The sequence below is a fragment of the Salvia hispanica genome, chromosome 3 (genome assembly GCF_023119035.1).
Source record: "Salvia hispanica cultivar TCC Black 2014 chromosome 3, UniMelb_Shisp_WGS_1.0, whole genome shotgun sequence".
Lineage (NCBI taxonomy): Eukaryota > Viridiplantae > Streptophyta > Magnoliopsida > Lamiales > Lamiaceae > Salvia > Salvia hispanica.
Genome location: NC_062967.1, coordinates 52,144,447 through 52,159,558, shown reverse-complemented (window position 1 = coordinate 52,159,558; position 15,112 = coordinate 52,144,447). Strand labels below are relative to the sequence as shown.

The 15,112-nt window shown below is 37.0% G+C and overlaps 1 protein-coding gene and 1 pseudogene across 1 annotated transcript; one reads left to right on the top strand and one right to left on the bottom strand.

Annotated features, from left to right (window-relative positions):
• Positions 1-3,538: 3,538 nt before the first annotated feature.
• Positions 3,539-6,995, top strand: LOC125216019 (classical arabinogalactan protein 9-like). The gene is made up of 3 exons (XM_048117621.1): positions 3,539-3,633; positions 4,589-5,146; positions 6,724-6,995. The coding sequence occupies exons 1-3, from the start codon at positions 3,631-3,633 to the stop codon at positions 6,808-6,810; spliced, it is 648 nt and encodes a 215-aa protein (XP_047973578.1). The 5' UTR covers positions 3,539-3,630; the 3' UTR covers positions 6,811-6,995.
• Positions 6,996-8,118: 1,123 nt separating this feature from the next.
• Positions 8,119-15,015, bottom strand: LOC125210466 (annotated as a pseudogene).
• Between the last annotated feature and the right edge of the window lie 97 nt (positions 15,016-15,112).

The following is a 15,112-nucleotide window of genomic DNA, read 5'->3' as shown; positions in this document are numbered from 1 at the left end:
TAGTAGTAAAAGTTACTAATAGATATTCAAAAGATATATGTCTTCCTTCCGAGAGTACTAGCGGAGTAGTATAATTTATTAGTACTTAAAATTGAGTTTTAGTTTATACTCATGGGCGGAGCCAGAAATTTGTAAGGACGGGGCAAATAATTATCTACAAAGAAAATTTAAAAACTTGGAAGAGGATTATTTACTGAAAAATTAAAAGAAATAAATTATATGATAGACAATATTTATATAGAGGAGAAAATATGAGGTGAGGCAAATGCCCCTCCTAAGGAATGAATAGATCCGCCCCTGTTTATACTCCTTCCGTCTCATAGTGAGACGTATTCCTTTTTATATCGTCCCACTATAAGTGAGATATTTTCTTTTAGTGCAAAAAGCAACACTTTATCTCTTTCTTACTTTCTCCTCTTTCGTAGTACTTTTTCTCTACTTCTTTTTCACTTTTAAAAATCTGTGTTCAAAAGAAATATCTCATATGTATTGGGGCGGATAGAGCAAGAGTCTTAATTGTCTTAAAACCATAATTTGTAGTCAAAACCTAATGCTTTTATTAATGGAAGTATTACCTATGTAGTTGATTGATTCGATAGTTTTGAATTTGAAAAGTATAATCCTTTATGGTAGATCATTGATTTTCAGTTGAGAAGCACTCCTAGTATAACTTTTTTCCCCTTGAAACTTTGTTAGTTTATATGTTTCATTAAATTATAGAGGACTATAACTTTTGAAATAAGTGTTCAAATTTTTGAAGTAACAAGCACATACTAGCTAAAATGGCAAATTTAGGACCCACATAATTCCTGTGTAACATCAAACACACACTTTGTAGTTTATTTAATCATTTTAATGGATAAAAATTTGGTTGTCAAAGTCAAAATTGAATACCCAAAACCACGAGGAATATAATTCGCCATAAATGAAGGGATTGCCCTAAAAAGGAACAAAGCTTGTGGAGAATTTTTGAAGTTAAAGTGATTTTAAAAAATTGTTCAAAGTTCAAACCCATTTACATGAAAGCTAGTTCAAAACGTTGGCTTTTTACGCAAAATGCATTAATCTTCCTTCAAATTGTTTGACATTTAATAAAACCCCAAAAAAATATTTGACTTTATTTTTAATCTATATGTTGGGCAAGCATGGGATGTAGGTACATCACAAGTAGACTTTCCTTCTCCCCATGCTACATTGCAACTTGTTTGATATTTTAAACTTTCACCAAATCAAATTCGCCCTTTCTACATACAAAAATCTTTCTAATTAGGGTTTAGAGCCACAAATCTTTAATAAATTGTTAGTTGACGGTATTTGAATTTAGAATATTGACATTAACAATTGAATGAGCAAGTGGGGTAGTGGCACCAAATTAAAATAAGAAAGAATGTATAAAATGGCAATTTGACTGCCAATGCCAAAATACAATCAAAACAATGGGTTCATTTCATTGACTTGGTCTTACAATGATACAAGTACTTAATTTTCAGTTGGCTAGTTGATTGGGAAGACTTTGGCTTCTTGATTTTGTTAAGGAAAAGCATCATGTATTCAAAACCAAACAAAATACTAAGATGTATATATTGCTAAAATTGGATATATAGTAGTACTATATTCTCTCCTTGGAGTATTTAAGTATAATAAAATTATTGATATATAGCCGAAAACACTAAGCACACTTTGTTGAATGAAAGTTCAAGATTTGTATAGTGCCAATCATGCATACTTATTCAACCCATAATAGTACATCACTCTCATCAATACTAGGTTGCCATAAGCTATTATTAGCTTTGGTTGATTTCTAGCAAGATGGCCAAATCCAAATTGTCAACTAAGATATATAGATCATGGTAGGGTTTACCCCCACAATAGACGATTTTTGGAAAATAACAACAAACAAACACTAAAAAAAATGCGCTCATTTGCTAGCACCATTATGCTCGCAAACAGCTTACAATTGTGCTAGCAACAGCTCATTTTGCTAGCACTTTTCGAGCACCTCGTGTGCTAGATATACCGCTAGTCGCAAACTTGTGACGACTTTTGCGAGCACATGTTCGTTTGCGAGCACCATTGTGCTAGAAATAAGGCGAAGTCCGGCCTTGCTACATTGTGCTCGCAAATTTGCGAGTGACTCTATTGTGCTAGAAAAGTTGTGAGTGCCTCCATTGTGCTAGAAAATTTGCGGACCATCATTGTGCTAGCAAATTTGTGGGTTTGAGCTTGGAATTTTTGCTAGCACTTTTGTGCTAGCAATCAGTATTTTATTATAAATACTAATATTATTTTTTTTACAAATTATTTCCTGGATAATTTATAAAATAAAACATAATAAAATGAAATAAAAAGTAACAAAAACTCAGCAAGTTTCATAAAAGTAATAATAGTGTCTTGCACTTTAATTTATGAGACTAAACCTATTTTTCACTTCTCATTTGCTTAACTTGTTCACTAAGGTTCATCATTTGTTGTAACACCGTCTCATTTTTTCTCTCAAAATCCGAGCGCATCTCCTCATTTTGTCTCACTAACTCGGCATGTTTCGCCGCATTTTCCCTTTCTCTCTCAGCATCTTTCGCCGCATATTTTTTCTCCAAGTCCTCGAGCGACGCATCATATTTTTTCCCCAAGTCCTCGCGCACCTCGATAGTGACTTGTTCTCGCATTGCTTGTATTTGTCGCTGGACCTCTTCCGCGCTAATTCCAACTGAGCCACCAATGGACGAACTGCCAGCATTAGGGAAATAGATTCTTGTTGCTTGTCCGGCTCCAGAAATTTGTTTTCTCTTGTTTAGCTTCCCAAACAGCTCAAAGTAAATGACATCTAAATCTGGAACTTCTATCTCGTTGGCCCGTAATTCAGCTGCCCTCGAACTAACTCTCTCCTTTAAACAAGCAAAGACATAGTAGTAAGTATTCTAAATTAGCAAACAAAGTAGAGGAACAAGAAAATGAAATAAGGTGAAAGAGAGAAGATCCTCTCTTTTTATGGGGAAGAAATGCTTCAAACTTGCAGAAAAGGGCAGCCATCAAAAGTTCATCAAAGCCATTAAATTTGTGTGCAAAACCAACAAGCTTACTGTGTAGGTTGATGGCCACCTATATATAGTACTAATAGGATAGAGTGTGCTACTAATTTTATTCCTTTGCTTTACTGGGAAAGAAAGCTTCTAAGTTGCAGAAAATGGTAGCCAACTAAAACTAAAACAACCAAATATAATCGAGTATATCTTCATTCCATAAGTAAGAGTGAAATGACAATAAAAAAAAATAAGGGGTGGAAACTAGAAAGCCAATGAAACTAGAAAGCCAATGGGGCTGAGATCTTCAAAATATAATCTCTAGCGTGATAATATAAACTTCAACATATTCCAAGCAGTAGCATTAGACTATAGCATCATAAACTTACCAACTATTAACAAGTCCAAATATTCTAGCTGAATACTTCCAAAGGCATATTCTTGTTCTCAAATCAGTTAATATATTATAAATTTTGGGACAGCCTCTTACAATGTCATGAGTAGATGCTATGGTACAACAAAATGCAAAATCATCAAGTATGTGCAGATTCGCATATGTCAAGAATCACAACCAATACCAAAGTTGATTGAGCAAATACGATTTCAACAGATGGTAAACCCCCTTCACAACTGCCTTGGTTTTTCAAAAATTGCATAGAATCAACCATAGAAGCATGTACCATAGATGCAAGGCAGTTTCCATTTTCTTCATTTAAGTTGTAGACAAATAATTAGTATGTAAATTAATATGAATATGAAACTACCATTGTTTCAATGGCGCGCTGCGAACACAACACTCCTTCTTCTGAATCTTTGCCTTTTAGCGTGTGAGTTCTTTTATAGGCTTCTATAAATCCAGGACATATCCCATTGTTCTCTTTGGTCTGCAAAGAATATTCAAAAAGTTAACAATAATTACAAATTGTAAACAAGTTAAATCAGAAAAAAGCAATATTTACCATTCTTTCCACGGTCACTTCAAATGAAACAGATCCATTAGCATGTGTGGGCGGGGCCTTTTCATACCCTTGTTTGCGGTTTTCTGAGCATTTCTTGGCAACCTTGACATGGTTAGGATCCTTCCATGCATTAGAGTAAGCCTCCCATAAAGCTTCAGTGAAATAAGGTGGTTTTTTTTTCTTATCTTTCAATTTGTTTATATGATCACCATATTTGCCCCTGCATCTTTTACCAAAAGCAACTTTGACGAGGTCTTGATTATATTGCTCGGTGTTAGCATGGTTCTGTAAAATAATAAAAAAGAAAAGAAAAAAGTTAGAACCTTTTCAGCCATTCTTTATGCTAATGGTTTATACAATTACCTGAAATTCCAGCCAATATGTTTTAACGTCTTCGTCAGTAAGTTTACTTTGATAGAACGCATGTGGGAGTACTATATTCTGAAAACAATCGTGTAATACGTTTGCCACAACTCTCGAAGGGATCAAACTGCAAATCACTATAGGTTTAGTAACTTCAAAAAATTATAAAAAATGTATAAAATTAGCTAACCACTTACTCTCCATCCCTAAGCTGTATGTATACACGACCCTCTTGATCATGTGTAGGTGAAGCTGAAGCACGATCCCTCATTGTATTATTTCTCTCCCCTTCTTCCCCTTCGACATCATTTTCTTCCTCATCATCATCGAATAAATTCAATGGGCTTGCGCACACTCACCTCCAATATATATACACACCCTCCTTCACTAGCCTCCTCGTCTCAAGTTCTTAACCTTCACTCACCACTGCGCACATTAGCAGGCGCATTTTCCTCCAAAATGGCTTCCAACCTGCTATTGTTCGCCGCCGTGATCTGCATTGCCGCCGCCGCCGTCAACGGCCAATCTCCGACGAATTCTCCTGCTCCGCCCACTCCGACCACTCCTGCTCCCCCAACTCCCACTCCTCCCACCGCGACGCCGCCTCCGGCCACCACCACTCCGCCGCCGGCAGCTACGCCGGCTCCCCTTGCTTCCCCGCCAGCTTTGGTTCTGGCTGCGGCTCCGTCGAAGCCGACATCTCCGGCTCCATCGCCGCTGCTGTCGAGCCCTCCGTCGCCGCCGACCGGAGCTCCGGGCCCCAGTCTCCCCGGCCTCTCTCCTGCTCCGTCCGCCACAGATCAGGTGCGTTTCGCTTTTTTTTATGTTACAAATCAATCTATGTACGATCATTTATATTAAACTCAAACTATATTTTTTTAAATGTCAGGTAAAATTTGATTTTAGTGTAAACTTAAAAATGAATACATATATCTTTTTTCTTAAAAACAAAAAATGTGATTAATTTTTAAAAACTAGAAACTAATTACCTGTATATTTTAAGTTTTAGTATACCATATGATCTAATACATTGTTTATTAGTAAATCATTAAAATGTCTGTTGCGTAGAGAGTCGAGGGAAATTATAATCTTAACATTTGAATATCCAATATAATAGTATTTCAAATCATATTTAGCTTGAATTAGAGTAGTATTATAATGATTTTCAAGTATTATACGGCACAACCACGTCGGGTGAATTTACTCCTTCCATTCAGATAATTTATCCCATTTTTTTTATTTCAATTTATCTCATATAGTTTGTCCCATTTAATTTTTTTATCATTTTTTATAGTGAACCACATATTTCACTATCTCATTTCTATCATATTTCATTATAAAATTAATATATAAAAATAAGATTCACATTCGACTAACTTTTTCAACTCACTTTTCATTATATTTCTTAAAATTCGTGGCCGATCAAAATGAGACGAATTATTTAGAACGGAGTGAATATATTCATGTCAGTAGTAGTATGATTTGTAAAAAATGTTCTAAATAAATTCAAAATTCATTACTCTTCTACTGATTTAGTAAAATACCTAGTAGTACTACTACTTGACTAAAATAAATTTGACAATTTTTTAATTTTAATTACTCTATAATTTTAACACGTAACAACATTGGTCAATGCGCTCCACGCGACCACGCCAATGTTATAGGGAGTCGGGATTGGGTGCGCTCAAGACCACGCTAATTACAAGAACACAACTCTCGAGAATTAATGAATTTGATTAATAGTAGTATGATTTTGCCTTCAATTTCAACGTTTTTAATAAAATATTTTCACTTATTTTATTTCAAAAACTCATTAACGTTAAAAACAATGCCTTAAGTCCCACTTAATCAAATATCTGATGGATTAATGTAGTCCACTTTGCTAAAATCTGCATTTTATTTATGACAAAAATTAAAAAAAGGCTAGGAGTCCAATTACTCATCATAGTTATTTTAAAACTGAAAATATGATGTATTTTAATGCCTAGTTTTTACTCCTCATTTCCAGATAATTTGTCTCAGTTTTCCATTTTAGTCCGTCCCACATGATTTGTCCTACTTCATTTTTTACCATTTTTGGTAGTGGACCCCACATTCCACTAACTCATTCCTACTCACATTTTATTATAAAACTAATATATAAAGGTAGGACTCATATTCCACTAACTTTTTCAACCCACTTTTCATTATAATTCTTAAAACCCGTGCCCGATTAAAGTGACCTGTATGTTATAAATTGGTAAAAACATGGTTCGGACATGCAAGAGTGAAATTATGTTTGTAGTAGCACTCTACAAAAGCAGATGATAATTATTTCCAATCATAATGAATGTTAACATAATTTGGTGGATTGATAATGAAATTGGAAATTGACATGACAGAGTGGAGCAAATCCAGTGGGTGTGGCGCAGATGGTCAGTGGCAGCGCTATTTTGGGCTGGGCTTTGATGTTTTTGGTCTGGGCTTAGATTACTCTACTTGGGCCTTTTCCTATGCTTGAATTTCAGCCCACATTTATGTATTATGCTATTTTATATATTTGTTCACATTTAGTTGCTTGTAGAGATTTTGGATGTACCTTTGATTTTATACATTGATTTGGATTCTTTCTTGTATTCACTACTCCAGTCATTTTATTATCATTTCTTCATTATCCATTATCCTTTTAATTTTCACATTTATTAATGTTTTGTGATTCCAATTAACAAATAAACATAAACTCCTCATATGGCTTTGGTTGAATTTGGTTGAGTCCAATTAAATCAGAGCAAATAATGCATCTTGAATGCTAAATTGGAAAAGTGAAGAAATATACGAGAGATAGAAAATATTTGCACTATCTAATTAGTACTAATCACCTCCTTATAACATAGTAGTATAAAGACTACACTTATAGTTTTAAAAAAATACTCATAGAGATAAAAAAAAATATAAGGAGAAATGATTTTGTTGCAAAACACATAATCAAACAGTTTTATTCACTGCTACCTTGAACTGCTGCACTGCTCAATAGTTTGTTGACTGCATAATACACAAAAAAGGGAAAAGAAAAGATTTAGGAGCCAATAATCAGAGTCTAAAAAAGGAAGAGAAATCACCCGAGTGCCAAAGTCGAGCACAGAGTGCCAAAGCTAGGAGCGCTCTACTTAGTTTTGAAATTCAAATTTTATTTCTAGATGGCTCATTCACAAGCCTTGAAGCACAACCAGAATCTACAGGTTTAATATTTGCAACTTCAATTTAGTAGTAATCACCTTTGAACTGGACTCAACTAACAAAAACATAAGACGAAAACGCAACACAGTTTTCCTCACCTTTAAACTGGAGTCAACTCATGAGTCTTGCTGATATCTACTTTGAATGATGCCTTCCAAAATCTGTTAATTTTACATAAGACAATTTGAGCACAAGTAAGAAAATTGTTTTCTTCCTTGGAAGAAAAATACTACCTACTAGCTTATAATAATCTCACACCTATTGAAGAATTCAGGACCAAACACAAGCATTTGAAATAATAGACAAAACTAAAGATTCGCAACTAACTAAGACCAAAACCATAAAGTAGAAGAAATGAAATAACCTGGTCGTGGACCTCGTGGTGACTGTCTGTGCCTGAGGCTGCACTTTTGGTTCAGATCTCTGAGTCCTTGCCATGCCTATAACATCACATAGAGATATGGAAGACCCTTTGCTTTTCATCAATCCCAACTTCAATACCCATGTTTCCTCTTTTGCTAACATGGTGCTTTGACTGATATAATGCTAGTTGATATGATTCACCAATAATCTCTGCACGAGCACCACCCATTGACAAAATGATGGAAACGGTTAGTATCACAAACAATAATTCCCCCCCCAGTAGTCTTCCACACGAGCTTGATGAATGCATGGCAATCGCCACATACACGGAGGTTTTTAACTATCCGGATAACACAATTTTTTTTCCGTAGCAATTAGGCCATATGCAAGAGCCAACTTCTCACTGTGACAGCCCAAGAACTGCTCTTCTCCTCCTCTTCTACATCGAACAACACATATTCCGTGCTGGGCACAAAACCAACTGCTCTTAGCTGCCCAGCCAGCTCAGAGAGTTTACCATATATCCCATCTGACATAGCATGGGATGTGTCTCCAACGAGGAACTCGTGCACAATACTGTCCACCTCTATCCAACTACAGCCGCGCACTTTCTGAATCCCTTGCTCTTGCATGACTGCCCTAATACTCTCTGATTCATCCCATTTCTTATTAGCCGAGTAAATATTTGATAAAAGGACATAATTCCCCGAGTTCCACGGCTCCAATTTGATTAAATGCTGCAATACATGCTCAGCCAGTTGAGTATTCTTGTGCATCTGACATCCAGCCAACAGAGCTCCCCATACTATGGCGTTGGCATTCATTGGCATACTCAAGATCATATCATGAGCATCGTTTAATAAACCAGCACGAGCAAGAAGATCGACCATGCTTCCATAATGCTCAATAGTAGGATACAAAGAGTATAAGTCACTCGTTCCCTTGAAGAAACGATGCCCATCATCAACAAGTCCGGCATGAACACATCCACAGAGTAGACCGAGAAACGTGTTCCCGTCACCATTCCATCCACATTTCCGAACCAAACCAAAGCAACTAAATGCTGTTTTAGTATGGCCAGTCATAGCTAGACCAGAAATGATGGCATTGAAAACGACAAGATCCTTGGTTTTTGTTTACATTTAGTTGTTTGTTGAGATTTTGGATGTACCTTTGATTTTATACATTGATTTGGATTCTTTCTTGTATTCACTACTCCAGTCATTTTATTATCATTTCTTTGTTATCCCTGATCCTTTTAATTTTCACATTTATTATTGTTTTTCCAATTAACAAATAAACATAAACTCCTTATATGACTTTGGTTTAATTTGGTTGAACCCAATTAAATCAGAGCAAATAATGCATCTTGAATGCTGAATTGGAAAAGTGAGGAAATATACGAGAGAGAGAAAATATTTGCACTATCTAATTAGTAGTAATCACCTCCTTATAACATAGTAGTATAAAGGCTACATTTATAGTTTAAAAAAAAAATACTCGTACAGATAAAAAAAATACAAGGAGAAATTATATTGTTACAAAACACACAATCAAATACAGTAGTTTTTTCACTATTACCTTGAACTGCTGCATATGAACTGATCAACATTTGCTGACTGCATAAAACACAAAAAAGGGAAAAGAAAAGATTTACGAGCCAATAATCAGAGTCTAAAAAAAGAAGAGAAATCAAGCACCCGAGTACCAAAGTCGAGCACAAAGTGCCAAAGCCAGGCGCGCTCTACTTAGTTTTGAAATTCAAACTTTTTTCCAAGATGGCTCTTTCACAAGCCTTGAATCACAACTAGAATATATAGGTTTAGTATTTGCAACTTCAATTTGATTTTCTTCAGATGTGGAGAACATTTTTAAACCAAATACCACCATACTACTAGACTAGTGTGTCAAATAACAAAAGCATAAGACGAAAATACAACACAGTTTTCCTCACCTTTGAATTGGACTCAACTCATGTCTGGCTGCTATCTACTTTGAATGATGCCTTCCAAAATCTGTTAATTTTACATAAGAGTCAAGACAATTTGAGCACAAGTAAGAAAATTGTTTTCTTCCTTGGAAGAAAAATACTACCTACTTGCTTATAATAATCCCACAAGAATTCAGGACCAAACACAAGCATTTAAAATCATGGAAAAAACTAAAGGTTCACAATTAACTAAGAACAAAACCATAAAGCAAAAGAAATGAAATAACCTGGTCGTGGACGTCGTGGTGACTGTCTGTGTCTGAGGCTGAATTTTTGGTTCAGATCTCTAAGTACTTGCCATGCCTATAACATCACATAATAGAGATATGGAAGACCCTTTGCTTTTCATCAATCCCAACTTCAATACCCATGTTTCCTCTTTTGCTAACATGGTGCTTTGACTGATATAATGCTAGTTGATACGAGTCACCAATAATCTCTGCACGAGCACCACCCATTGACAAAATGATGGAAACGGTTAGTATCACGAACAATAATTTCCCTCCCTGCAATCTTCGACACGAGCTTGATGAATGCATGGCAATCGCCACATACACGGAGGTTTTAACTATCCGGATAACACAATTTGGTTTCGTTGCAATAAGGTCATATGCTTCTTCATCAAATGACCATAACTTCTTCATCCGAGTTCCGATTGAGGCGTACAAGGTACCCACACAAAGCTAGTTCAAAGACGAAGACAACGATAGTAAGATAAAAGAATTTGGACATTGTCTTAATAGGAAACAAACAGTTTGAATTAGACAAAAAAACCTGACATGGGAAAATGACAACCGACAATAAAGTTCGTGACATTACACGAACTTTTTAAAGTTCGTGGGAAAAACTGGAATTCATGAAAAGTTGGTGACTTTAAAAGCAGTTACACCTTAAAAAAATTATACTATCACACAGAAGGAGAAATGTAATTGCAGAACACATAGTCAAACAGTTTGTTCACTATTACCTTGAACTATTGTATTTGTTGTATTTGAACTGATCGCTGCATAAAACACAAAAAGGGAAAAGAAAAAGATTTAGGAGCCAATAATCATAATCTAAAAAAAGAAGAGAAATCAAGCATAAGATGAAAAATGCAACACAGTATTCCTCACCTTTGCATTGGACTCAACTCTTCAGTCTTACTGATATCTACTTTAGTATTTTGATGCCTTCCAAAATCTGTTCATTTTACAAAACACAATTTGAGCAGTTTCTTACTACTTGCTTACAAATTATGTCATACCTAAAGAAAATTCAGGCACAAAATAGAGTACTTTGACTTTGACCGAAAACACAAACATTTGAATAGTAGACAAAAGTCGAAACTAAATATTCACAACTACAATGAAAACCATAAAGCAGTTGATAAACTCGTAGTTTAGCAAGTGTTTTGGATAGTTTACAGTGCTTAATTGAGTATATTGTAGCATATTACTTGAGTTTTCATCCATGATTCCTTAGTTAGAGTGCTCTGATAAGTTTGTCGAGTTTTTGTAGTCAAAACAGGTGGAAACGGACGAAATGGCAGCCAAAAGAACTAACCGGGCGTTTTCACAGAACTAACCGGGCGTTTTGCCACCCAGGCCGGGCGAATCCTCTGTCCCCGGGCGTTTTTCCCTCTGAAAACGCCCGGGCCGGGCGTTTTGCCTCTCAGACCGGGCGAATCCTCTGTCCCCGGGCGTTTTGCGCTACTTAGCGATTCAAGAAGAACGCCCGGTCGGGCGTTTTGTTGCTTAGAAATCGCCCGGCCGGGCGATTTGCTCGACTGCAGTTTGACTTCTATTTTTCGCCCCGGGTATAAATAGGACCTAGGGTTCGACTCCAGCACACTTTTCACACGCCCAGAAGCAGTTTCCACCTTGGGAGAGTAGATTGAAGCGACAAGAAGTCCGATTCATCAACAAGTTTGAAGACGAAGACGATTTGCCCATTCAATTCATCCTTGGGAGTATCTCTATTAGTTTTACTATGTTCAATTCAATTTCTATGGATTTCTCTTGTGAATTTGCTTCGAATATGAGTAGCTAAATCATTTGTAGAGTTTTGGTGAAGACTACAATGGATGCTTTTGATTAATTCATGGACTTTTGATTACCTTTGCTCTTGTGATTTCTTTGTTTCATTCTTGTGCTTTTTCAATTCAATTGCTTAGCTACCAATTGGGTTTGTTGACCTAGTTTGAGTAATCGAGAGATACCTAATTAGGATTAATAAAAGAATGAACAACACCTAGATAATTTTCATTCAAGAGAAGGAATTCTAGAGTGAGGACTTGAGCCTTTTGTTTTTAGGAGTTAATTGTGACATATTAGAAGGAGACTTCAATATTAATGGTTAATCAACTGGTTAAGTGCACTCGAGAGAGGGCTTAGTCTAGACTAGCGGCTTTCCTAGTAATCCTAGAGACTTCAAATGGGTAATCGAAGTTGTTGAGTTGTTCACATCGTGTTCATTGTAGTTGGATCCAAAGCTCTACCTCGTTCTCTTATTTGAAACTTGTTTTTGGGTTGTGTGCTTTTATCTTGTTTATGTTTTTATCATTTTTCAAAAATCAAAACCAACCTTTCCGGATTTTCTAGATAGTAGTCAAAATCGGTTCGTGGTACTTGAGTTACACAATTTGTCTTCGTGGATACGATACTCGTACTTGTTTATTACTACACTAGCCCCGTACACTTGCGGGTAATTCTTGTGTTTGAAAATAAATCGAGTCAGCAGTAGAAACGAAATGACCTGGTCCTGGCTAGATCAGTACTCCTCAATCAAATAGCTTCTGTGGCTACATTATTGGTGTTTCACATCTCAAGACCTTGCCATGCCTAAATCATCGCATATGGAGTAGTATATAGCTAAGACCCTCTGCTCTTCATCAATCCACCAAACTTCGGTACACAAGCTTCCTCTTTATCTTACACTGTGTTTAGACTGATGTAACGATTCACCAATAATCTCTGCACGAGCACCACCTGTTCACAAAATGATGGAACCGGTTAGTATCACGAACAATAACTTCCCTCCCTATAATCTTTGACACGAGCTTGATGAATGCATGGCAATCGCCACATACACGGAGGTTTTTAACTATCCGGATGACACAATTTGGTTTCGTTGCAATAAGGCCAAATGCAAGAACCAACTTCTCCATGTGACAGCCCAAGAACTGCTCTTTCTCCTCCTCTTTTACATCGAACAACACACATTCTGTGCTAGGCACAAAACCAACTGCTCTTAGCTCCCTAGCCAGCTCAAAGAGTTTATCCCATCTGACACAGAATGGGATGTGTCTCTAACGAGGAACTCGTACTGTCCACCTCTATCCAACTACAACCGCGCACTTTCTTAATCCCTTGCTCTTGCATAACTGCCCTAATACTCTCTAATTCGTCCCATTTCTTATTAGCCGAGTAAATATTTGATAAAAGGACGTAGTTCCCCGAGTTCCACGGCTCCAATTTGATTAAATGTTGCAATACATGCTCAGCCAATCGAGTATTCTTGTACATCTGACATCCAGCCAACAGAGCTCCCCAAACTATGGCATTGGCATTCATTGGCATACTTGAGATCATATCATGAGCTTCGTTTAATAAACCAGCTCGAGAAAGAAGATCAACCATGCTTCCATAATGCTCAATTGTAGGATCCAAATAATATAAGTCACTCATACCATTGAAGAAACGATACCCATCATCAACAAGTCCAGCATGAGAACATCCACACAGTAGACCGAGAAACGTGTTCCCGTCACCATTCCATCCACATTTCTGAACCAAACCAAAACAACTAAATGTTGTTTTAGTATGGCCAGTCATAGCAAAACCAGAAATGATAGCATTGAAAACGACAAGATCCTTGGTTTTCATTCCTTCAAAAACCTCAAAAGCTAGAGCCATTTCACCACATTTGGCATACATGTCAATCAAGGCAGTCCCCACAACAGGATTGCACAGAAACACATTCCTATCCATCATGCTGCAAACCCGTTTCCCGAGCTCTAAAGCCCCAAGCCTAGCGCAAGCAGAGAGCACCCCGACAATGACATAGTGGTCTGGCCCTATATTCTCTCTTAGCATCATACGAAATACATCCAAAGCCTCCTTTGGAAAACCATAGGCTGCGTAACCCTGCACCATAGTGCCCCAAGTAACAACATCTCTCTCATGCATCCCATCAAATATGGCACGCGCTTTCTCCATATTTCCACACTTGACAAACATATCCACCAATGCAGTATTCACAAACACATTCGGCCCCATCCCACTATCCACCACATATTTATGAATCCACTCTCCAACCACCAAATCTCCTAGCTGACTACAAGCAGATAATGCTCTAAGTGTATAGCTACCCAGCTTCAAAACCACCTCCAGCGACTCCCTAAACAACTCAATAGCCTCCTTGAACCTCCCAACGCTAACATACCCGTTCATAACCGCAGCCCACGAAACCACATTTCTTTCAGGCATTTCATCGAACACCTTTCGCGCATCAACCAGACGCTCCAATTTTGAATACAATCCAACTAATCCAGTACTCGTCTGTGGATCAACTCACAACCCTGTTTCACAATCAAAGAATGAACGTTCATACCATTCAAGTAACATTTCAGAACAAAAGTGAATATGAAATTGTTGGCCCAATATCCCTCGCGGTATATCACGTGAAAGTGTTTAATGGCATCGTCAAAATGATCTCTTGAAACAAGCCCACGAATCATGGTGTGGTATAAATGAAAATTGGGCTACGTCCCGCTGAATAGCGCTGCGGCATAGTCGGGGCGGTTGAAATGAAAAGCCGATTTCAGAAGCATGTTAAGAATAAATCGGTCCTGATGAAGGTTGAATCGAAAGAGACGGGCGTGTACATTCTTGAGTTGGATGAAAGATTTCAAGCTTCGAAACAGAGCCGCGTTGATCTCCAGTGTCGCCCTGAAAGACTCAAATTTTCAGAAATTCACTTTCACTGTTGTAGACGGGGATGGTGTGTGGTAGCAGATTTTGGGCTGTGTATATTTCTGTAAACAATGCTGAGGTAAGTTATATTTTAAACGATAATCTATTTAGAATGATTTTAGCACAGATATAACATATCACCAGTTCATCGTGAATGATAATCTTAAATCCAACACCAAATAAGCCTAGAATGCAAATATAGAGGATGCCACTAACAGCATAACCAATCCAGTTATCAAAATTAAA